Here is a 23162-nt window from a genome sequence, read left to right on the forward strand (position 1 = left end):
ACCAATTCCATGCAACGTGGCCACTGTCAAGACTTTCAAATCGCATTGTAAGCCGCGCTCAACTGAAACGTATTATTCACTTAAAAGTTCAGAAAAATTAATAAACAGAATTAATGTTGGGTGATTGAAACTGAGAAACAATATGAAAGTGCGATAATGTGAAGAAATTGTTCTCTTAAAATTTTCTGAGGTGGTCTCAGAGATTCTTATTTGCTGTTGAATGTGATATACAACTGCAACTATTCTTTTTAGTGGATTCATAGATTGATATGATATGTAAGCGAGCTTTGTGTGTGTGTATGCGTGTGTGTGTGCGTGCGTGCGCGTGTGTGTCTGTGTGTGTGTGTGTGTGTGTGTTTGTTCTTATGAGTGTGCGTGCACGAGCGCCCTAGTGCGTGTTCACATGTGCGCTCGCATGCGTGTGTGCATATCTATGCTGATATTCAAAAAAATCATAGTATCAAGTGCTGACATTGCCTTCCCTGTTTGGATATGAATGTCAAAAGTACAAAGGGAAGTTGTACAAGATAGTTTTCACAATAACCATATATATAAGGTTATTGTGAAAACTATATATATATATATATATATATATATATATATAAGACCCGGTGTGCTGTTCTGTATGTACAGTAAAAATAAAATACAGTAAAATAAATTGTTAAGTTTTGACAAAAGTGTCTTTAGGAAACTTTAAACTGCTTCGCTCTCAGGCATTTCCAGTCTGGGTCACCCACCAGCCTGAACTATAATAAAGTGACAGGATAAAAGGATGATGAAAACAAGAGAAATCCTGATAAAACAGATTTTTAAAAGCAGCTTTCTGGGTCTCATTGGATATAGAAATCCTCACCAATCTGTGCAAAGGCAAAACTGTTTCTCTCTCTCTCTCTCTCTCTCTCTCTCTCTCTCTCATCTTTGGTCTCTATATCTCTCCCTCTCTCTTTCTCAGTCTCACTCTGTTCACCTCTGCCCCTCTCTCCTTCATTGCAACCAATCTAACTGTTCTCTTTAGGAAGCATGTGGTTTATGTGCAGTGAAACACTCCTATATCCAGTGATTTAAAGACACTGCCTGTCCAAGCGCATTATGAAAACACCCCCCCCACCTCTCTCTCTCTCTCTCTCTCTCTCTCTCTCTCTCTGTTTCATTCTCACTGAGCTGCCATGTCTTAAGGCATTCTCCCTGCCTCCTAGGGAGGATTAGTGGACGTCTTGACCTAAAAACATTGACCCATTGCTTGCACAGGCATATAAGCGCCGAAACATCTGCACTGTATGCCCTGATTCACTCCTCCACTCCACAGTCAGATCACAGATATCCACCTGATAAGAACTAATGTCCATTCACACACAGTCACAGAGTAAATGTTCATTTTACATAATAGGCTAACTGCATATGGAAATGGTACACTGTGGTTTCTGTGTAAATAATTGCTCTATTCCTTTCCCTCCCAATGTAGGAGAGGCAATAGCTGTTCCAACTTGTTGTAGTCTTGCTGCAATAGCATTTAACATCTTTACCATAGTTAGAATGTAGTAGATCTATTCATACGCAAATTCACATATATTCAGGAAACCTCAAGCAAAACGGGGCCCTAATTTCTTTCTTGAGTGATTGAGGATGGATTGAAGTCGTCATTTCAGTCACCCCTTTCTCACCCCCGCAAGTAAGCTGCACCCACACATGCACTTGTTCAAGATGATAACGCTGTGTGCTTTTCTTGGGAGCTCCTGTGTGGGCTGGAGTTTTAAGCACTTAAATGTACTCCTCAGATGCTCACATGCCCGGTCGTTCAAAGTTTAATGCAAAGCTAGCCTTCAGAAAATGGAAAAAAAAAAAAGTCCAACCTCACACCAAAGATCTCCCAGTGCTGGAGGAGTAATGAGAATACATTAGATGGAAATGGAGAGTTTAATGGTGTCGAGGTTGCGTGTGGCTAAAGCCCTAAGAAATGATTCTGGGGCAGGCTGTTGTGTCATCTGCACAATGGACGAGTATGGCTGCCAACAGGTTTAGCCAGCTCACAAGACTTTGGCACGCCACTGACTTTAATGCTGCCCGGGAACTGGTCCAAATGGTCTCTTCACCCAGTTTACACCGTGCAACTTAGAAGATAGTGTTTAATACAAGGTTAGCTATGCGCCAAGATTCTGACCTGCTTTCTTTTTCCATTAAGAGTATATCAGGAGTTGTATACTGTAAGACTCTTATTGGTTGTTACTGGCTACTGGTAGAAGGTAAGAGTTCTAATTTTATTTTACTCTTTCCAGATGAGTCAGGAGCCAACTGTGTCCTACTAAACAGGATAAAATATGACTTGCCTTATTTCATCCACTGACAGGAGTTTGGCGCCAATACACCACGGTAGTTTGAAAATGTGTCACAATAAACACCTGATTTACAAATGTGTTACTCCTTAATCGTTAATCAGTCATAATATGTTGATCGTAAGGGTATTTTGTAGTGAAAGAACATAGAGTATCTTAAGTATTCTGCAGACTTTGACTTTTACACAAATTCACTCTGTGGCGGGTCAAATGAATGCATCTATTTTTTTTTTCACTTTGTTATCTTCGAGTTTATGTTTTTTCACAACCATGAACATGACGCAGACCGACAGACTGTTTTATGAAATTAAAATTCAGTACTCAAACTGAAGCATACATTTTCTTCAGCTAATGCTCCTGTCAATCAAATTAGACAACTAATTAAATATTTCATTTAAAAGTTTAAAAATTTTTTTTATCTTAATATCGTAAATTATTAATACCTATACATGTTCACAGAGTAATTTAAATCACAGTAAATCTAGTTTAATCGCAATACATTTTGTACGTGTATTTTCATCACAACCTCTATTGGAAGATTGGCGTACCACATAGTGTTCTAGAAAGAGACATATACGCTTTACGAGCTTTAGATTACAGATGCTTCGGTGAGATGAGACCTAAAGATCAGACAGAAGGACGAGAGATTACCCCTTATAGCGTACGGCATGACAGCGTAAACGGCGATGAGTCATAAATCAGATCTTTTTCACCCTGTTTATTTTTCATTCAGGTGATCTGATGATTTTTTTTTTGCCCTCTGGGTCCTTCCCAGACTGGAGACCGCAATCGGGACGTAATCGTGTAATTATCCATTTCGGCTCTCCAGCTTTACAGAGTTCATAGGGTTAAGGTTTAGGATTACTCTGCTGACTAAAGGGTTAGACTGTATTTCAGGATTATGACCGATTGGTGCAGAGGTAATCTTTGGGTTCTAGAAATTGTGAGATTGATTGTAATCAATCAAACATGAATCAATTGGGCACCCTGTGGTTAAGCGCGGTGGAAACCCTGGGAACAACCAGCTCTGTTCCACGACGTTCCATGGAATTCTGATTCTCCATCCCATCCTGCTTAGTAAATCGGTCTTTTGCGTGCGGAACAGAAACATATCATGGCTTAATAAAAGTGAGCATGGAAGAGTTAGCTGTCTAGAGACGTGGGTTGGATAATAAACTCTAGTTTGACACTCATGGCACGATTGTGATGGAGGTAAAAATTTTAAAAGGAGTGGACAATTGTTCACACAGAAGGCAACATTACAGCCTGTTTTTTGATGTTAAACATATGCAAATGAAACAGTTGTGCATTTGGAATATCAGGGCTAAGTAATTCTCGCTCTGTAATTGCCCAAATTGTTTTAATGTAGAGCGGGTTTATCTGTGTCATATATATATATACACGTGCATATTTTTTTTTAATCTGTCATTTTTTTTTCAGCCTGACACTGCTTCATGCTGTTTACTGGTTTTCCGTGAGTGCAAAATCATCCCACTCAGAATAACTGAATGTCTTGTGTTAATTGAAAATGAACATTATCAACTTATCCTTTTGTTTTTATTCGTTACAAATAAGCATATACACAAAAACAGCTTTGTCAAACATTTGTGAGAGCATAATTTTTATAATTGGTGACTGCATTGCCACCCAAACGCATACTCATGAGTTCACTTACATGTAAGCACACACACGTACACACACACACGTATACACACACACACACACACACGTATACACACACACACACACAGACACAGACACAGACACACACACACACACACAAACACACACACACACACACACACACACGTGCACGCACACACACACACACACACACACACATGCACACACAAACATACACACACACACGCACACATCTTCCCGTGGCAACGCTCATGCTGACTTCATCCATTTGGATAATAATGTCAACAGACATAAATTGTCCCTAAGCATTGTATATACTGTATATATATATATATAGTGACTCTGATCCTTGGCTGGGTTTTACTGCCAAGGATCAGACAGACAGCACAACGGCCAAAGCCCTCTTGAAACACTGGTGTGTCTACTATGGATGTCCAGCTCGCCCAAGTGGGTAATCAGGCGTAACGGGGTACACGAGACAAAGTAACAAGTAATGGGGGAAAAAAAAGGGGAAGAGAAGAGTCTATTTTACATTCGTTTACATGCAACAATTTTTAGATTTCCTCTGGAGACTCCACTCTGGATAATACTTCCGAAAGTCAGAAAAAAAAAAACAAAAAAAAACTTGTCAAATCAGAAAAATCTTCTGTAAATCTCATGTTGAGGTGGATTTGAGATGGTGCTTATCCTATATAACTCAACCGAGTGTGTAGGACAGTTTGTGCTGAGTGGAAGGGAGGTTAAAGGTTTGACCAAGATGGCTGGTTTTGAAATTGGAGGTCTGGGGTGAAACAGCTGGCAGGCGGATTTGTTGGATTTTTTTTTTTTTTTTTTTATGAGCTGAGTGCAGCATTTTCATCGATGGGAGGGGTTTGGCTGTAGGTGTTTCCTTCACTTCGCCTAAACCGACATACGGATGGACATACGGGAGGGTGTTAGACACATTATTAGTGATTATCTGATGGTTATGCCAGTGGACCATAATAAGTAATTTGGTGTAACCCACTGGTTATACATTTACACCACACGGTGCCAACTGATCTCTGGGTGGTTCAACGAGATGACAGTTTGAACCTGGGCCAGTGATCAGCCGGTAGATGGCACATATTCTACCTATGCAATGAAGAAGCTTCTAGCACCATCCAGTTGGGTTTCTGAGTGTCTTTGGAATTGAGAAAAACATTCCTGACAGTATTTTGATCTCAATATTGTTAATTAAAAGCCCTTGTTGTTCAACACGAGGAGAACACTCTTGCCTTTCCTTTGTTGTAGAGTTTTTGACATTTAGAGGAAGATTTTTTTTGTTTGTTTTAGAAAAGACAGGTTTCAGATTGTGGTACAGTTAAGCCTGATGGAAAATGAAAAGCTGCGTCTATGAGGTTGGCTTACACTGATTTTACCAGTGTACCTTATAGGAGGGCTTGCAGTTCATAAAACAGCTTCATACATGCTAGACCATTGTAACGTTTCATTACAGAAACAAAATATCATATAAAATAACAAAACCTGCATTGCAGTACTTCCATTGCAGTGCCCTTTGATGGACAGAGAGTGTCTTCTTTTTTTAAAAAAAAAAAAATTCTATTGGATAGATGGAGCATTCCAGATGTTTTGCACGCCGTTTAATTAATCAACGATGTTTATTCAGAGTACACAAGCTTAGTAACCTTTATAGGATATGGTGAACACCTACTGCCTAATGTTTAGATTGTAGTGGATCAGTCAGCTTCCTTTGGATGTAACATTACAGATGTTTACAGCCGTTTCCCGCTGTGGTCTGCTCCCATCTGCAGGCTGTATTAATCAGGGTGGGTGCGGTAGTCAGTGACCGGTCACGACCCCAGTGTCAAATGAAAAAAGCAAGAAAAAAAAAAAACCCATCTGTGTAATGTGACAGCCAGGTCACTTCCTAAGAGCGCAATTTACTCGCCATCAACGGCAGTGAGATCTAATGGTGCGGTCCTGCTCATTAAATGCACTGCTGATGATTGATGGAATTAAACTGATTCTGATTATAAAATGCCTGAAAAAAAGAAAAACAAACAAACATACCCATAAATAGAACAGATATAGACTTCGGCTGCTGGTTAAGAGTACAGCAGCAGCTGTTTTTATTTTGTGTGTTTGTTTGTTTATTTGTTTGGATCATTAATATTCAACAGTCAGGTTATTGCTTGAAATAACTTGGCAGAAAGGGAAATATGCTATTTCATAGTCAAAATGATTTCTTTTTCTCTTTTTCCATATTGAGAATCTAGGTGAATCTTATCTTTGAATTTGGTAGTATGAACTCAGTTCATCTATATCATAAAGGAACCAAAATATTTAAATGCAATATGCTATGGAATTAAAGTGTATCAGTTTTGTAGGAGAGACATGTGTGGATTTGAGACAGTTTTGCAGGAGAGACATGTATGGGTGTGAGACAGTTTTATAGGAGACACATGTGTGGATGTGAGACAGTTTTGTAGGAGAGACATATGTGGACCTGAGACAGTTTTGTAGGAGAGACATGTATGGACGTGAGACAGTTTTGCAGGAGAGACATGTATGAATGTGAGACAGTTTTATAGGAGACACATGTGTGGATGTGAGACAGTTTTGCAGGATAAACATATGTGGATCTGAGACAGTTTTGCAGGAGAGACATGTTTTGATGCTTCCCTGGAGTGGAATTCCTGTGTCCATACGTGTCATCATGTCATCATGTCATCCAAACCCCCTCATTCCTTCTCCCCTATCTCTGGCTGTGATTTAGTTGCCTCTCAGCATGTGGGCCCTGCTGAATTTTCCATGATAACGATGTCATATGGTGATGTCATATGGACCAAAGTTAACATACATTAGTTCATTTGGAGAGCATGCTGATCACTCAATCCCCCCCACCCGCCCACGAAAACATTTCACCAGCTGTTGAAACTTACATTGAAGCTTATCTACATTTGACATGGGCTACTTGGCAGAAAGACTCAGATCTCTCCCGGTGAGACGGGTGGGGCTTGTAGATTGAATGATGTATGATTGTAAACAAGTGCCGATCCTTATACGGAGTTAAAAAAAAAAAGGCAGAGATTGCAAAAAAAAAAAAACAAAAAAAAAAAAGCCAAGTTCTCAGCGTGATTTGGACGCGGTTAATTATTCATCTTCGTGACAGCGAATGCTAGGGAATACTTTTAATCTATTGCAGCTGGCAATGACACATACTAATGCATTGATGAAAACAGCTGCAATAATAAGCAATAACTGAATCATGCAGGAAAATAATGAAGGTTTTTTTTTTTTTAAATACAAAGTTTCTTTTCCTTTCCCACAATCAATCAAACTCTCACAGGAGCGCTGTTTTACATAAAAGTGTACCCAGCTATCTGACTTTAGGAGTATCTATCCTGTTTGTTCCATTTTGTTTTTCTTTTGAGGGTTTTCAAAGTTTGTTACTGTTATACATGAAACTTAGAAAACTCTCTATATAAAACAATATACCTTTTTTTTTTTTTTTTAAACTCAAACTCCAATGTATGCTGTTCCCCATAGTCTAGATTGTGAATTCAGCGGCTGGATTTTGTATCTCTGGTAGACTGTGCTCTATCAGGTTTTATATTTGCACTGTGTTGGGTGAGAAATAGATGAGGAATAGCCGTCGACATTGCTGATCATATCATTAGCTCATAGCATTAGCTTTTGATAAGAATAATTCTTCTGTTGCTTCCTCTTTGCTGCTGAGGCATAAAATTTATACCTCCTGATGGGGTGGGGGGGTGGGGGGGGATCACATTGGACCCACAAGAGCGAGGATCACAGTATTTCTCCCTCCCTCCTTTTCACACACACACACACACACACACACACACACACATTCATATACATTTGAAGTGAGTGAATATTGAGTTTATTACAGCCACACTGTCAAGATTCCAAAGACGTCCTGAAATGTCTGAAACAACAGGGGACTTCATACAGGGATAGAAGACTTGTTCACCTCACTCGCCATCACACGGACAATGTTAAACCTTAAAAAAGCTGACTCTCACTATTGTACCTGCCACGCTCAGGTTGTAAACAGCCACAATCCATTTAAAATGCCTGTTCTCTCGAATCTGTGAGATTTTCAGCTTAAGAAAAGATTACGCTTTCAGCGATTCTTCGAAAGAATTGAAGTGTTCGGCGCAGATTTCAGAAATTCAAAGAAACCCAAAGCTTTACAAACAGTTACAGTAAAATCAACGCGCGTTAAGCAGAGTCGGAGTGAATTTGAAATCCGCGTAACTGCGTCCAAGCTGCGCGGTCACGCGTCATTGGTGTGTTTGTGCCGTCAGTGCTGAGACTGAAAGCTCTTTTCAGTTACAAAAAAAAAAAAAAGAAAAACAAAAGAAAGAACCTAGCTGAGATTAGAGATGGAGTTTCACAGAAATGCCGCACAGCTTGTGACCAGTGAAGGCCTGGATCTGGAACGGCACGTGCGAGGATGCTAATTGTGCCGCAGAGGGTTCTGCGTCTCCCCCCCTGACGTTTTCTCCCCGTAACCCGGGGTAACGAGCGAATGAAGACTGGGAATGCTCTCTTTCCTCTCTCTCTCTCTTCACTCACATCCTGTGTCGCCACCGGGCTAATCATCCTCACCCTCTGTCCCACTTACCGACCGTAATCTGGCTCAATGGGCAGAATGGAAGGGAATGGGAGTGAATGTTGACCTTTTGACCTGTAGGGCTAATGTTAATGTATCCTGCTCAACAAACAACGCCCCCCCTCCAGTTTAACCTCACAAAGAAGAGTTCAACGGATTACATGGACCACACAACCACACAAGTATGAACAAATGGAGATGAACAACTCGCAATGAACACATGTAGATACACACACACACACATACACATACACACACACACAAACACATGCACGTACACACACACACAAATACATACAAACACGCACACACACAAATACACACACACACACACACACACACATACACTCAAACACACACACACACACACATACACACAAACACACGCACACACACACACACACACACACACAAGCACACACACACACACACACACACACATACACACACGCACACACACACACACAAATACACACAAACAGACACAAACACACACATACACACAAACACATGAACACACACACACACACACACACACACACACACATGCACACACAAACACACACACACACACACAAATACACACAAACACACACACGCAAATACACACACACACACACACACACAAACACATGAACACACGAGCACACAAACCCAAGTATACCCAAGTATATATGCTTTTAGTCAGGATCAGTGAAAAGTGACATTGGATGTCCACCAACTTCAGTCTACCCAAAAAAAAAAAACACACACAAAAACATTTAAGCTGAAACCTAGGCGGATTCCGTGTAAAAGGATAAAGCAAACAAGCAGGCTGTTTATTAAAACTACATTAAATGAATTGTTGTGGCAGTGAAATTTATTTATTTTGTTTATTTATTTCAGGTCAAGGGATATATATATATATATTTTTTATCAGTTATGAGGATTATCCCAGTTACAGGAAGCAGGATTTAAGGGATCCTAATTTCCTTTATCTCTGTCGAAAATTCACTGAATGATAAAAGCGTGTCTCAACAGTTAGGGTGACAAAACCAAAAAGGTCAAGGCTTCAGCCACCTGGATTCAAGCTAGCACTACGAGCACTACCCCATTCATATCAATGACAGATCATTTGATTCTTCAGCACGGATCTTAGAAACAATCCCAAAACAACAATGTATATTTATATTAGCTGGAGAAAGATGTCATAGAAACAAAATCGTCTCTTAGTTTTACAACTTTTCTCAAGGGGACATGTTTTTAACCATTTGTTGGAATTAATTTTTGCTAGAAAATCGTGTTTCTGTTGTGATATTTTGGATGCTTTTTCTGGTGCAGTTATGAATGTTTATAATCGTTCTGACAGGTTTTTCTTCCACAGTATTCTTTCATAAAGTTAATCTCTTAATGCAAGGAGACTAACCTGCTAAATTCTTTGAAGAAGAAACAAAATCATAATATTTATGCTTAATTTACAAAACTCTAAATCAACCTCCTGGTTCTCTGAGGACTCTTATTTTGACACTGTTGTACTTCAAATTCCTGCAATATGGCTGTTTGTCCCTGAAACAAGCAGTTCAGCATTTCTGAAAAAAAAAAAAAGAACGTTTAACGTGTCCATTTTTTGCTGTTTCATCATCATGGGTCAAAGTTTTTGGCATGTAAAAAATTACGTAACCAATTGTAGTATGTTTAAATGTACAGTAAGACAATTAAAGCAGCTTGTAAAGTAAAACTAACTACCCTAACTAACTGTATTAAAACAGGGTTAATGTAAGGTTAAAGCGATCTGGTTTTTTGAAGAATAATGGGTTTCTTTGGAAATCAGTTGAAAATCGCTGACCTCTGCTTTGACTGTCAGTTTCATTCTAATGAAAGTGACTGGATTCTGCCAGTCTTCTGGCCTTTTGAACCATAGCTGTTCTCGGGCTTAGTGTGATTTTAAGTTATTGCATGACACTGGAAAAAAGAAAAAAAAAAAGGAAAAGACTCTTGAAAAGACTTCACGTCAGTGAGATTTTTCTTTTGGTCTCGGAGTCATCATCTCAACGTAACCCGCTTTCAGAACCTCTGATAGAATTTGGAATGAACAAAGCATGTAGCCTATCATCACCATTGGGAGTTAAGTGAAGATTAAGTAAAAGGTCAGAGCTAGCCTTTCACTCTAATGACGGCATGACCCGACTACTTGATCTGCTCTTTTTTTAGCCGATTTTTCTAGAAATTACTTCCAGGAATTTCACCCTGTGGTATCCCTTCATTTTTTGAGTTTTTAGCGCTCATCTCTTTTAATGCATTTCTTTTTATTAAGGCATAATTTACTTAATGTTGAGCAGGGTCATGGAATATCAGTCCCTCATGCTCTTGAAAGATCCAGGTCGGATCATCGGGTTGACCTATCGCTCGTCAGGTAAAAAAACAGCAAAAGCCCCTTGTGTGGACTTGGCAAGGGAAAATTCATTTTTGGGTTGTCTATCCCTTTGACTATCTGATGTATAAATAACCCGTTGCCATCTGATGATGTGTTTTCGCACAGTTGTACACCATTGTACTGTTTGTATGCATGGCCAGTAGAAATATTCGGTATATCCAGCAGGTGACTGGTGTTTTTTAACAGGGGGGGATGGCCCAGTTGCCAGCAGGGGGGATGGCCCAATGGTCACTGACACTACACTATAGAGTATGGAGGGGGATGGCAGGTGAACAAGGGGGATGCATTTTGGTCATTTTGCTAACAAGGGGGATGGCATCCCCCTTCATCCCCCCTACAAATCGCCTACTGAGTATATCTGAATTTCAGCTATTTGTACAGGAACATAAACAAATCTGGAGCAGATGTCTCGACTAAATCCAACAACGTTATCTGCATGGAGAAACGCTCTGTATTGAGAAAAAAGCTTTGAATCGATCTAACTCTCCATTGTCTTTCATGTAAGTTTTGGTTTTTCTTTTTTTTTGGTTTTTTCACAGATCTGGACAGCCAAGAGATGTCTGAAAGCGCTAAGACGTACGACCCCATTCCAATGTTTCTTCCCGTCAGCTACCAGGTGCGAAACGCCGATTACTTCCTGTTGAAAGAGGCGGGACAGGATATCATGAGAAATTCGAGCATGCAGAGCCATACCCAGCCCTTCGTCATTCTCCGCGCACGGCGCCCCCCTCTGATCAATGCTAGCTACGGCCCCCTGTCCATGGAGAGGCAGATTCCGCTCGACCTGCTGCAGTCGGTCCAGCTGTTCAGGCCTTCTCCGCCGGTATTCACCTACAACTGGAAGGTCCAGTCCTTTGTCCTGACCAGACTCGTCTACTCCTCCTTACCCAAGGTCCGTGTTCTGTTCTACGTGGCGGGGAGAGACTGGAACAGGGGAGATAAGGCTAAGGGGACGAGGGACGAACTCCCGTGCGTGACCGTCTACGCGTTCTGGCAGACGCAGGAGGTGAGGGGATCGTGCGTGATCGGAGGAGAACGAGGGACTTGCATGGCGGAGGTGGACCTCCCCTCCGGCTGGTTCAGCCCCACGGAGGGGAGGTCCAGCCGGGAGAGGCAGGGCCCGGCGCAGGGGAACTCTGTGGAGCTTTATTACCAGGCCCAGGCCAGCAGCTACGGCAGGTGTGCCGGCGGGGGGGAGGTGGGGAAGGGGTGGGGGGGCGGGGGGGCCGACGGGCAGTCCCAGGCGGAGTACATCCCCGTGACGCCCATGAAGAGGATCGGGAGCGTCCGTCTCCTTCAGGTTCGGCAGGGCGGCGGAACCCTGTCCCAGCTCTTACTGGGAGACGCCATCGTGATTCAGACCTCATCCAAACCACTCAGGAAGACAGACATCGCCTCCTTCTACGTCTATATGAAGAGTTCATCCAACTTGGACACATTTTCCCTCAGGTAGATTTCCTTTCATCCTCAAATCTCTGCGTCTATCTACTATTCTATTCTATTCTATTCTGTTCTATTCTATTCTGTTCTGTTCTGTTCTGTTCTGTTCTATTCCATCCTGTTCATCTCTATTAGTGTTAATTCACAAGCAAGTCCTTAAGCCCCTGTTCAAGTCTGCTCAGTTTACTCTTTCTCTTGTGCAATGATGTTTCATGGGGGAAAATATATATGTGTGTGTGTGTGTGTGTGTGCGCGCGCGTGTGTGTGTGTATTCCTGCCATTTGTGTAGCACTTTATGGTAAGGCTTAGTCTTAAGCCAGTGATTGTTATTATAAGATGAGACAGTATGTCGTTTTCTGAATCAGTTTTTAATATCAGATTACATTTATCCTGTGAGGGTTTTTTTTCCTTAAATGCCCTCTGTTGTCAACGTTAGAGTGTGGGACAGATCTGGAGCGTAATGCGCCTCTGTCAATTAACCAGCGCGTCAGTCACATTAAAGCTTTGACGAAATGTTCTCCGAGAGATGCTAAAGAAACTCTGCATTGAGTACGTTGTTTCTCAATGTCAGATTGTAAACTGAAAATGATTATCAAATCGCGAAACCGTGCAGATGCTTAATGTCCTTTTCGTCCCCTGTCCACGCTTGACTCGCAGCTGGTTGTTTCTTTGAAAAGTCGTGGACAAATGTGAGAAAAATCCAACGCGTTTTTTTTTTCTCTGAACAATGTCGACAGCAATTCATTAACGTCGTAAACAGCTGGGAGAATGAAAATCACACGTTTCCCCGCCCCCCCGCAACTAATTCTTTAGCTACCACACTGAGACCAGTAGCAAAATGTCAAGTGTGGGAATTTTTCGAAAAGCTCTTTTACACTCCAGAAGGCTCGATAAACATTTCATCCAGTTGTACTAGGAAAAAAAAATAGCTTTAATCTGCTCTTATGGATAAGAGCTTTTATGATATAGATTGCATTCCAAATAAATTCTTAGAACTTCAAATTCACCATTTTTTTTAGATTAAGAGAAATAGCCCATTACAAATATTAGATGTGTGAGGTATGGCTTCTAACTCACATAACCCGACAATGAAAAAACGATGATTAAATGACTGAGAAAAAGTCGAAAATGATGTTGTTGCACCATCTGGATTCTTTGTATTGTTTCGCCAGTGCAATAACATTGTGGCAATTCATGTCCAGTAAAAGGCTGAATGTGTATTGATGTATAATGTATAACGTGAGTTCTAATAAGCGTCTGGTATTGGACAAACACACGGCTTATCACACACTGCTAGACTCGGTCTTACTGCAGCGGGGGGGTGGGGGTGGGGGTAGAAGGGGAGGTGGGGGAAAGTATCAGAAAATTGGGAAATGGGATTTAGGCTGGATTATGTTGTTTCCCTGAAAATATGAGGGATGTTAGTTGCCTTTCTTGGAAGCCAGGGAGATTATTAATGTAGAAGAGGAAAAAGACATGTAGCGATAATACAGAGAGATGATATTCTGAGCTGTGATTGCTACGGTAATGATATTCCGGGTTGTTATTGCCGCGGCTTGTCGCTTTGGCCTGGTGCTGTTCTCATCATGTCCAAGCTCAAGTGCATTACTCCCGTGGCGTCTGTCGACGTCCCAAACAGCGCGTCTGAAAATAGGCACGATTTACAATCCCTCAGATTACAGGACCAGTCTCCCCCATCGTACGAACCGCGCTGCGCCCGTTCTCTAATCTACGGTTCTGTTTCTCACTCTGCTGGAACTGACATTGTAAAGTTTCAAAGGTGTAAGACGAAACTGATTTTTTTTTTCCCACGTGATTTTCAACGTGTGTTATGTGAGGAATGAAAAGATGAAGTACGCACAACAGATCGAGATTTTGCGAGATCGTATCGACCAGTAGGAACAGTCTCTGTAACATCCATGGTAATATATGCATGCACTGAGTTCTTAGAGAACAGACCAATGGGAGTTGAGTTTGAGTTACTGGTTGGTAGTTCTAAGTATGACAGAATGATGTGTGATGACACACTCGTTTCTATATTCCACTTTTTTTCCTGTCAAGAGACACTAAAATGATTCATTCCTTTCGGCTGCTTTTCTTTTTGGCACTTCTGACACACACACACGCGCGCGCACACACACACACACACACACTCACACACACACACACACTCACATATGAATATATGTATTCATATGTGAATGTGTGTGTGTGTCTGTGTGTTTGTGTGTGTGTGTGTGTGACATACTAGTTCCCACATTCACTTTTTTAATTTTCATGTTTCAAAGTACAGTTGGAATCAAATCTCTTGGCTCATTTTCTTACTCCTTTCCTCTTTCTCTCTTTGTGTGTGTGTGTGTGTGTGTGTGTAGGTGAATATCATTATGCTAAAAAGGAGAGAACTCTATGAAATGACACCATGCATAATTCAGTCCTCCACTCTTCTTCTCCCTTTTATTCATTCATTCATTCGTTCGTTCGTTCACTCGTTCCTTCCCGTGGGAGACCCAGAAGCGGGTTGTGAGGCAGGTATTAATGCATCGGGGGAACCAGGTAGAGTTGGCTGTGGATTTCTTCAGACAGGAAAATCAAATTAAGGTGAAAGTGGAGGCAAAGTATGCGATCTGAAACATTCTGTCTTTGAGCTGGAATTAGTCCCTCTGTTGAGTTAAATTAATCCCTTCTCTCTGGGTATCCCAAAGGACACCAACGCACTTCTTCACCAACACACACCAGCTCAGACAGATCGCTCTAACATGGGAATGTTCCCGAGATAATGAGTGCCAAGTGTTATTGCTAGAACATTCCACGCTAGGCAGATGCTGTGGCAATTTAAATAATTTGAGCATAATTTTCTTAGCACATTCTTCACTTCTTAACAACTGCTGGACAGAAGTAATAAAAAAAAAAAACAAACAAAATTTGGTCTCTGAATATTTCGTTATAATGTCCACAATTCCCTGAGACGTTCCCAAAACTGGGGCCTTGTCTCTCTCTCTCTCTCTCTCTCTGTTGTCCTGGATTGGCACAATGTATCTCCATCCTCATCCTCATCTTCATCTTCATCTCATCCCAGGCTCTAACTGCTCTTTAGGCCAATAACTAACCACACGAGAGAAAATTTCTGCATTTTATTTATTTTCTCTCTTTCCTTCTTTTATTTTTCTTAACTTTTTCCCAACTTTGACCCCTCATTTATTCTCTTTCACTTGAGTTGCTCTCTCTGTTTGTGCCCTGTCGTTCATTTCATGGAACCCTGCACATTGCTGTTCTGCCACACATACACAACCGCACACACACGTGCACACACACACACACACGCACGCACACACACACATACTGTGTCACACAAATAAGAGATTTGTTTAATCATGAAGAGAAATGTCTGAGTACAGCATTTCCCATGGCTCTGTGTTGTATGTGGACATGTGCCTGTGGTCTGTGGTGCGTGTGTGTGTGTGTGTGTGTGTTTATTTAAGCAGCGATGCTGAAAAATGAGCTTTTTTTCTGCTTCTTTTACCTCTCCCTCACCCCCTACTGCCCTCAGATCTGACTCTCCCTCTCTCTCTGTAAATCCAGGCCCAGCCGTCCAATGTCGGGGGGGGGGGGGGGGTAGGGCGAGGAGAGGAGAGGAGAGGAAAGGACGGCAGAGGAGAGGAGAGGAGAGAAGAAAAGAAAACTGATCACAACCAGTCATCCCTCTTTCTTTTGCAGCCTTCTCCTAGCCTCTCTACTTCCTCCTTTCTCCTCTCTTATTTCTCTCTCTTTTTTTCTAGAACATTCTTAGTGATGTGTCTTTATCATTCGTTCTGTATAGATTACTCGCAATCCCAAATGCTCTGTCACTCAAGATTTCATTGTGTCCACACAGACTAACGCATCTCATTAGGTTGTGACCAATGGATACGGCGATAAGACGCTTAGACAAACAGATCAGCTCGCTAAAGTCAAACGCTGTGGCTTCACTCGCAATTTCATTTGAAACGTTTAGATTTGTGCAGCTGTGTCTGATAGAGAAGCACTTCCAGTTTGCTTTATGTTCAATTATAAGTTTAAATTACTATTTCAAGTTTTATATTACTCAAAAATCTGCTCTATGTCCTGGCTAGTGTCGGAAGCTCGGGTGAACACCCAACAGAGGTGCCCTGTCGTCATTTAGGCAACGTTTTAGTAAAGGTTCACGATGATGTCAGCACATTTTTAAAAGTCAATTTTATAGGGAATTTGACCACACAAGAGTTTTGTCTCACAAACATTTGCCCATTTTTAAAATAGCGCACTTTTTTTTTTCCTACAAATTGTCTATTTCAGTTCAACTACTGCTTCATAAAAACATGACTTTTATAGAAACAGTAATCACTACATTGTTGAACATGAGCTCTAAAATGATTACATATTTTTACATCTTGTTAAATGAAAAAAATGAGAGCAAGGAAACTGATTTTGACACAACTGTATTTTTAAGGCTTTAAAATTGTCTTAAGTTTATAGGCACAACATCGGCCTGTTGTAATTCCCCTCTCCCGTGAGTGGATAGCAGAGCTCACAAGAAATGCCTAAGTGTTTAAATCCATTGTCTAAACATACGTCCACACATCTCATCGTACGCGGCCAGTGCGTCCGTCTCACGTGAATATGTGGTCTGATCAGGCTTCCGTAACAGTTTTGTATGGGGGAGACACACGCATTGTGTTGTGTCTGGAGGTAGATTACGGTCATAAATGTTTGCCTTTTTTTTTTGGACCGTGGTTCAAAGAGAATGTGAGAAGTCAATCCATTTCAGTAATGGACTGTGACCTGATGTGCAGACTGATTTGATGGCATTGGTAACTCTGTCCCCCATAATCTCATGGTGGCGGTTCTGGTGATGATTAAATCGTAATAGACTATGTACAGAGACCATTACTAGACTGGGCTAAAGCGTTTATCGTTGTTGTTACTGGTGTTGTTGTTGTTGTTAATTTAGGTGTCCAGTGTTTTTTAATGCTATTATTATTATTATTATTATTAAACTGCATTTAAACAGAGCATAATATTTATGTCAGATTATTTAGATGTGACACCAGTCATGCCCCCAGCAGACTGGTTAGTGTGTATTTTTAATTATAGTTGTTACAGCTGATGATATTCTGTGTGTCTAGTTTTTATGGGTGTATGAGACAGAAAAAAAAGAGAAAGAGCATGAAAGAAGAAAGAAAGAAAGAAAGAAAGAAAACCAATTCAGTTCCTTTACATGGGGATTTTACCAGCACTGTTGCAGTAGCATGCTAATAACGTAACAGCAGACAAGTTTGATCACTCATTCATTCACAATCAGCAGTAAACCAAAGTTGGATCATTCGTTCGCACTCCACTCAGCAGCGAACCCAGGCAAGGTCAACACAAAAATATACCACGGCCAAACGAAACCCCACTCTGTCTACGTCCCGTGAATGGGCCATCAGGACGCGGAGAGAAATATTTCCTCATTAACCATCTTGCAGAGCTCATGTTATTTGAATATCACATATGTAAATAGATGAGAGGAGAGCCTGTAAAGAAAACTTGGTGATGGATCTATAGCCGAGCCTCTCTCATAAATTACCTTACGGAGCGCGTCGTGTTTTCACACTCGTATAATGATGCCGCGTCACGGATGATAAACAGCCCTCGTCTGATTATTCCCGTCAAGTGAGGTAAATCCTCATTATTCAAACTCATCTTTTTTATTTTTTATATATATATATATATATATATATATATATATATATATATATACATATATTTCCACTGTTAGTCAGCAAATAATATGACTTAGGCACTTTTTAAGTGATTTCTCTTCTGCTGGCTGAACACACTGCAGAAGAGATGTCTGTGGTATCTCTGGTGTCTTGGAGCGGTTTCTCCTTTCTAGTCACACAAAGTTACTTTAAATGTATGATTTATAGAGTAGTTTGAATGCGTACGTATGGCGGCTCATCTGATGCGGTTATAATTGTCATTAACTATCATCATAAAGGTCAACGTATGTCGCTGAATGTGTGTCATTTGCGGCGCAATCACAATGACAGGAAAACATACTCAAGGTCAAGGTCATTGGCCGAAAACCGAAATTTCAGGTTGTCTTAGAGCGTAAACAAACAACTTCCTTAAAGAAGTAAGACTATAAAGATAAAGTTAATCCTTACTTTGGAAGCTGCAATTAAACAACTGATGTGATTTTTCTGGTATGCAATTTCAGGAAATGAATAACTGTCAAGATTTTGTCAAGGTCGTGTCCATTTGGAAGTCCAGTCATCTCCGTGGGGTAACTGAGTGAAAATTGCTTTTCTGGTCTTATAGACTAAAAGTAAAAGTCAGTGCTTCGTCTTACCTCCAGTGAAAATGAATGAGAGCAATCCATATACCATAAGCAATGTAGGAGACCCTGCACTGGTGCGAAATGGCTCTTTATTTTTATTTATTTTTTTATTTTTTTTACATATTTGACATTTTAAAAATCATTTACAAGCAACTCCACCAGATTCGGTGACTCAGTAAATCGATGTAGTTCTGAGTGTGTTTTAGGTCATTATGGGACAAAAAAAAAGAGATGGTTATACATTTTCAAAAATACATTTTAAAAAATAATTCACCAAAAAAAAAAAAACACTTGAAAAACCCATACGAGGGGTCTAAAAACACTTCTCTAAGGCCTATAATGAGCTCACACGGGCCACCGAAAAATGGTCCGCTTTCCCTTTAAGTCGAGAGGGACCATCAGGTGGTAGCCGCGATGCTGTGTCAGATTTAACATGCTATTTACAGATAAGGTCAGTAACACGCTAAAGGTCAAACATGAGCGGAGTGATGTGCGTTCGCTGCTGGAGGTCGGGTCGGGACAGAGAGGATGAAAAGAGACGGGGCTGTTGTTTATTTATTTATTTATTTATTTGTTTCTTTTTATTTACTGTGCCAGTCGCCTCTTTATACTCGCCCATGTAATCCAACAAATGCCCTTTTGCGGGCGAGCGGAGGGAGCGAGCCAGACCGTGTTAAAGTGATGTGATATCCCTGCCGCGGCCCAGTGGCATTTGTAGCTCTCTCTCTCTCTCTCCCCCTCTCTCTCTCTCTCTCTCTCTCTCTCTCTCTCTCTCTCACTCTCCCTCTGTCTTTCCCTCTCTCTCTCTCTGTCTCTTTCCCTCTCTCTCTCTCTCTCTCTGTCTCTTTCCCTCTCTCTCTCTCTCTCCCTCTCTCTCTCTCTCTCTCTCTCTCTCTCTCTCTTTCCCTCTCTCTCTCTCTCTCTCTCTCTCTCTCCCTCTCTCTTTCCCTCTCTCTCTCTCTCTCTCTTTCTCTCTGGCAGAGTGACATTTCAGAGTACACATTCATCAAATAAAATGTCAGCTGTGTTAGAAAGATGATTGAAACACGAGCGTGAAAATCAACCATCTATCAACCGGGTCCCATTGGAGACAGCCTTTTTAGGAGAGTTGAAGAGCTGAGGATTTGAGGAGGATTGCAGGTAGACAAAATCAAAAAGTCGATTTTACTGCACAGGGGTTATGATGGTTCTTTGCCGTGAAATCTGAATACAACAGCATTTAGTGTCTGAGACTTGTCTGTGATAGAAGTCTTGGTGCCGACAGAGCTAGTTGGGGTGGTAAAGCCCTGACAGAGAGGGCTGAGAGTTTGTCCCTGTCTGTCTGTCCTCTTTGGACATATGTACCTTTGTCCCTGTCTGACTGCTCTGGACATATGTCTGTTTGTCCCTGCCTGACTGCTCTGGACATATGTCTGCTTGTCCCTGTCTGACTGCTCTGGACATATGTCTGTTTGCCCCTGCCTGACTGCTCTGGACATATGTCTGTTTATCCCTGTCTGTCCGCTGTGGACATATGTACCTTTGTCCCTGTCTGACTGCTCTGGACATATGTCTGTTTGTCCCTGTCTGACTGCTCTGGATATATGTTTGTTTGTCTCTGTTCGTCTGCTCTGCATATAGATATATCTGAATATGTGCACTTTTGCACAGGAGAGTTTTCTATTTATGTTTTAATGTTAATTCTGCCCTTGTTCCAGAGAAGGGATAAAAATCAAAGGAATGAGAGAGACAGAGACAGAGAGACACGAAGACAGAGAGAGAGAGACAGAAAGAGAAACCAAGAGGAGGAGCAGTGAGAGAAACAGAGACAGAGAGATATATAGATAGAGAGAGAGAGAGAGAGAGAGAGAGACAAAAGGAGAAGCGGAAAGGAATAACAGGGAGAGAAACACAGAATAGAAGTGAGTGATTGGAGGAATCTAAGCAGTGGAGTGCAGTTTAATGGGGTCTCGTAGCCTTGTCATAGAGAGTCTTCTCTGTGTGAGGCCAGATTAGGGTTCCCTTCAGCCCTCCTACAGCTCCTCTAACTACATCTCACAAGAGCTCTGAGAACTGTTGTTCTCACACACACACACACACACACACACACACACACATACATGCACACAGTGTCTTTCTTTCTTTTCTTTCTTTCTTTCTTTCTTTCTTTCTTTCTTTCTTTCTTTCTTTCTTTCTTTCTTTTTTTCTTTCTTTTTCTCTCTGTCTGTTGGTTTATCTCTCTCTCTCTCTCTCTCTCTCTCTCTCTTTCTTCTGTCTCTCTCTATTCTATTCCATTCTACTCTATCTCTCTGTCTCTCTCTCATGCAAATCCGTCTTGTATTTTCTTATGAGACAAGGGCTGTTTAAAGTCTTTAAAACCTGTACACAACCATGTCATCTAATTGCAGCTGCTGTTTGAGTGTACGTGGTTATGTGTTTGTGTATGCCTGTGTGTGTGTGTGTGTTTGTGTGTGTGTGTGTGTGTGTGTGTGTGGGTGTGTGGGCGGGCACATGTCCTTGAAAGTCCTGGGCTACTTCCACCACAGAGAGGTTGGCAGACGGCTCCAAAGGGACGTTGCTATCACACACTACCTCTCTTCTGAGGCCCGCGCTACACCCGATGGCCCTTAATGGCCCTGAAAGTTTATCGCAGAGCTTCCGAGAGAAAAACTCCAGGCGTCGTAAACAAATGAAAAATAAATGAATTCCACAGCGCCGCTGGGAACGAGAGAACAGTGAGTGAGCTTCAGCACACGCGCGTGCGCCGTCCGATGTCGCCGTCGCCTCTCAAACACAATGCCCCGATATCGTTTTTTATACGACTGCTGCCACTTTGATTTTAATAGTGCATTTGTTTTCCCGTGCTGCTGGGTGTCTCGTCGTTGTTTACTTTCGGGAGGGCGCGTGGCTCGCTTTAGCTGTCTCTCGGGTCAGGTAACGTCGCTACGCCGCGTTGAGTCACGTCCTCCCCTCCTCCTTTGCACCTACGCTTCATACCGGTCGCGTTCCTGAATGTTCAGCGCGTGGTTCATCTCGTGATGCGTTGGCAACGATGCTGCATTCTAATGACTCTCGGGCTTGTAATTTCGTTTGAGGAAGATATTGATTTGAAATGGATTTGTATGGATGCTGGACCGTGCGGGCTTTTGTTCAGCCTAGTGTGTTATTCTGTCCAGTCACTCACAGGGCGAAGCCCTGTGAAACTGTAATCCGGAGCCCAGCTGTCCGGGCTCTGGGCCGGACTTCTGATGTCAGAATCCTGGAGACTTAACAATCTGTTTCAGTGTCTTCATAACAGCAGCGCGGTGAGACTGCTGGCCGTGGAGGCTCAAAGCCTTTGAGTTGTCCAGTCTCCTCATTACCTCCCTCTGTCCGTCTCTCTCTCTCTCTCTCTCTCTCTCTCTGACATTTCAGCTCTAAATGTTAAGATAGTGAGCTAGGTTTGGGCCCTGTCCTGTCTGTGTGTGTGTGTGTGTGTGTGCGTGTGTTTGGGAAGCTGCCGGAACTTTGTCCAAACAGGTCTGAGTGGAGTTGATCTGAGGGAGAAGGGCATTGATTTCCTGTCGACCCCACAGGACAACATCCCTCTGCCCCCCCCCCCCCCCCCCCCCCCCCCCCTTCTCTTTACCTCAGGTGTTCGCTGTCGGTTTCAGCTTCACAGCAGATGAACACGTTTTCTTCAGTATTTTCTTCCTTTCTCCTTTCTCCGTCTGCGTCAGCGGTCCTGCACTCAACAATGATTCACCCCGTCTCAGTGGAGCCAAGCATGCCTGCATCAATGGCAGTTAACAGAAAGCAGCTGGCATTGAAAGTGGTGGCAGTTCAGTGAGTGCTGATATAACCCGTGCTGCTACTTGGTCACACAAATACCCCTGCCTGTCAATCAAAGTGTTGTGGGCGTGGCCAGGACAATAACCGACATACAGGACCCAGTAAGGTTCACTAGGCTTAATGATTACAGTATTACCAGCTGAACAATTCCTTCATTCCCCCTTTTTTCTTTTCATTTTTCTTTCTTTCTTTCTTTCTTTCTTTCTTTTCTTTTTAATTGTGTCAAACAAACTATGTTCCAAAACAATGAGTGGGAGGGTTTTTTTTGAAAGCTTCTGTGGTTGGAAAGAAGTACAAAATGAAAAATGCAAAATAAGGACATGTCTAAAACTTTTATATCATTCTCACTTTGTTTCTACGCTGTGATCGTTGGTGTATCAGATTTATTTCGACTAAGAGGAAGCATTTGTGAGAATCAGCAGTTATTAAATTATTCATAAGTGTGGTTGAGCAATATTTTTGCTCAGCGACATATGTGGAACAGTGGAGCGCACAGAGAGATGTGTTGTGGTAGAAGACTAGCTGTGGACCTTTGCTCTAGCTCTTGTTCCTAGTTTTGGGAAT

At 41.8% G+C, this 23162-nt stretch overlaps 1 protein-coding gene across 1 annotated transcript in view; it reads left to right on the plus strand.

Moving 5' to 3' along the window:
• Nucleotides 1–10917: 10917 nt before the first annotated feature.
• LOC115805361 (transmembrane protein 132C) overlaps nucleotides 10918–23162 on the plus strand; it is a 32475-nt gene continuing 20230 nt past the window's right edge. Inside the window, exons 1-2 of the mRNA XM_030765923.1 lie at nucleotides 10918–10987; nucleotides 11548–12457. Coding sequence (XP_030621783.1) covers nucleotides 10918–10987; nucleotides 11548–12457 — 980 coding nt within the window. The remainder of the gene's footprint in view (nucleotides 10988–11547; nucleotides 12458–23162) is intronic.

The sequence above is a fragment of the Chanos chanos genome, chromosome 1 (assembly GCF_902362185.1).
Source record: "Chanos chanos chromosome 1, fChaCha1.1, whole genome shotgun sequence".
In the NCBI taxonomy this organism is placed as follows: domain Eukaryota; kingdom Metazoa; phylum Chordata; class Actinopteri; order Gonorynchiformes; family Chanidae; genus Chanos; species Chanos chanos.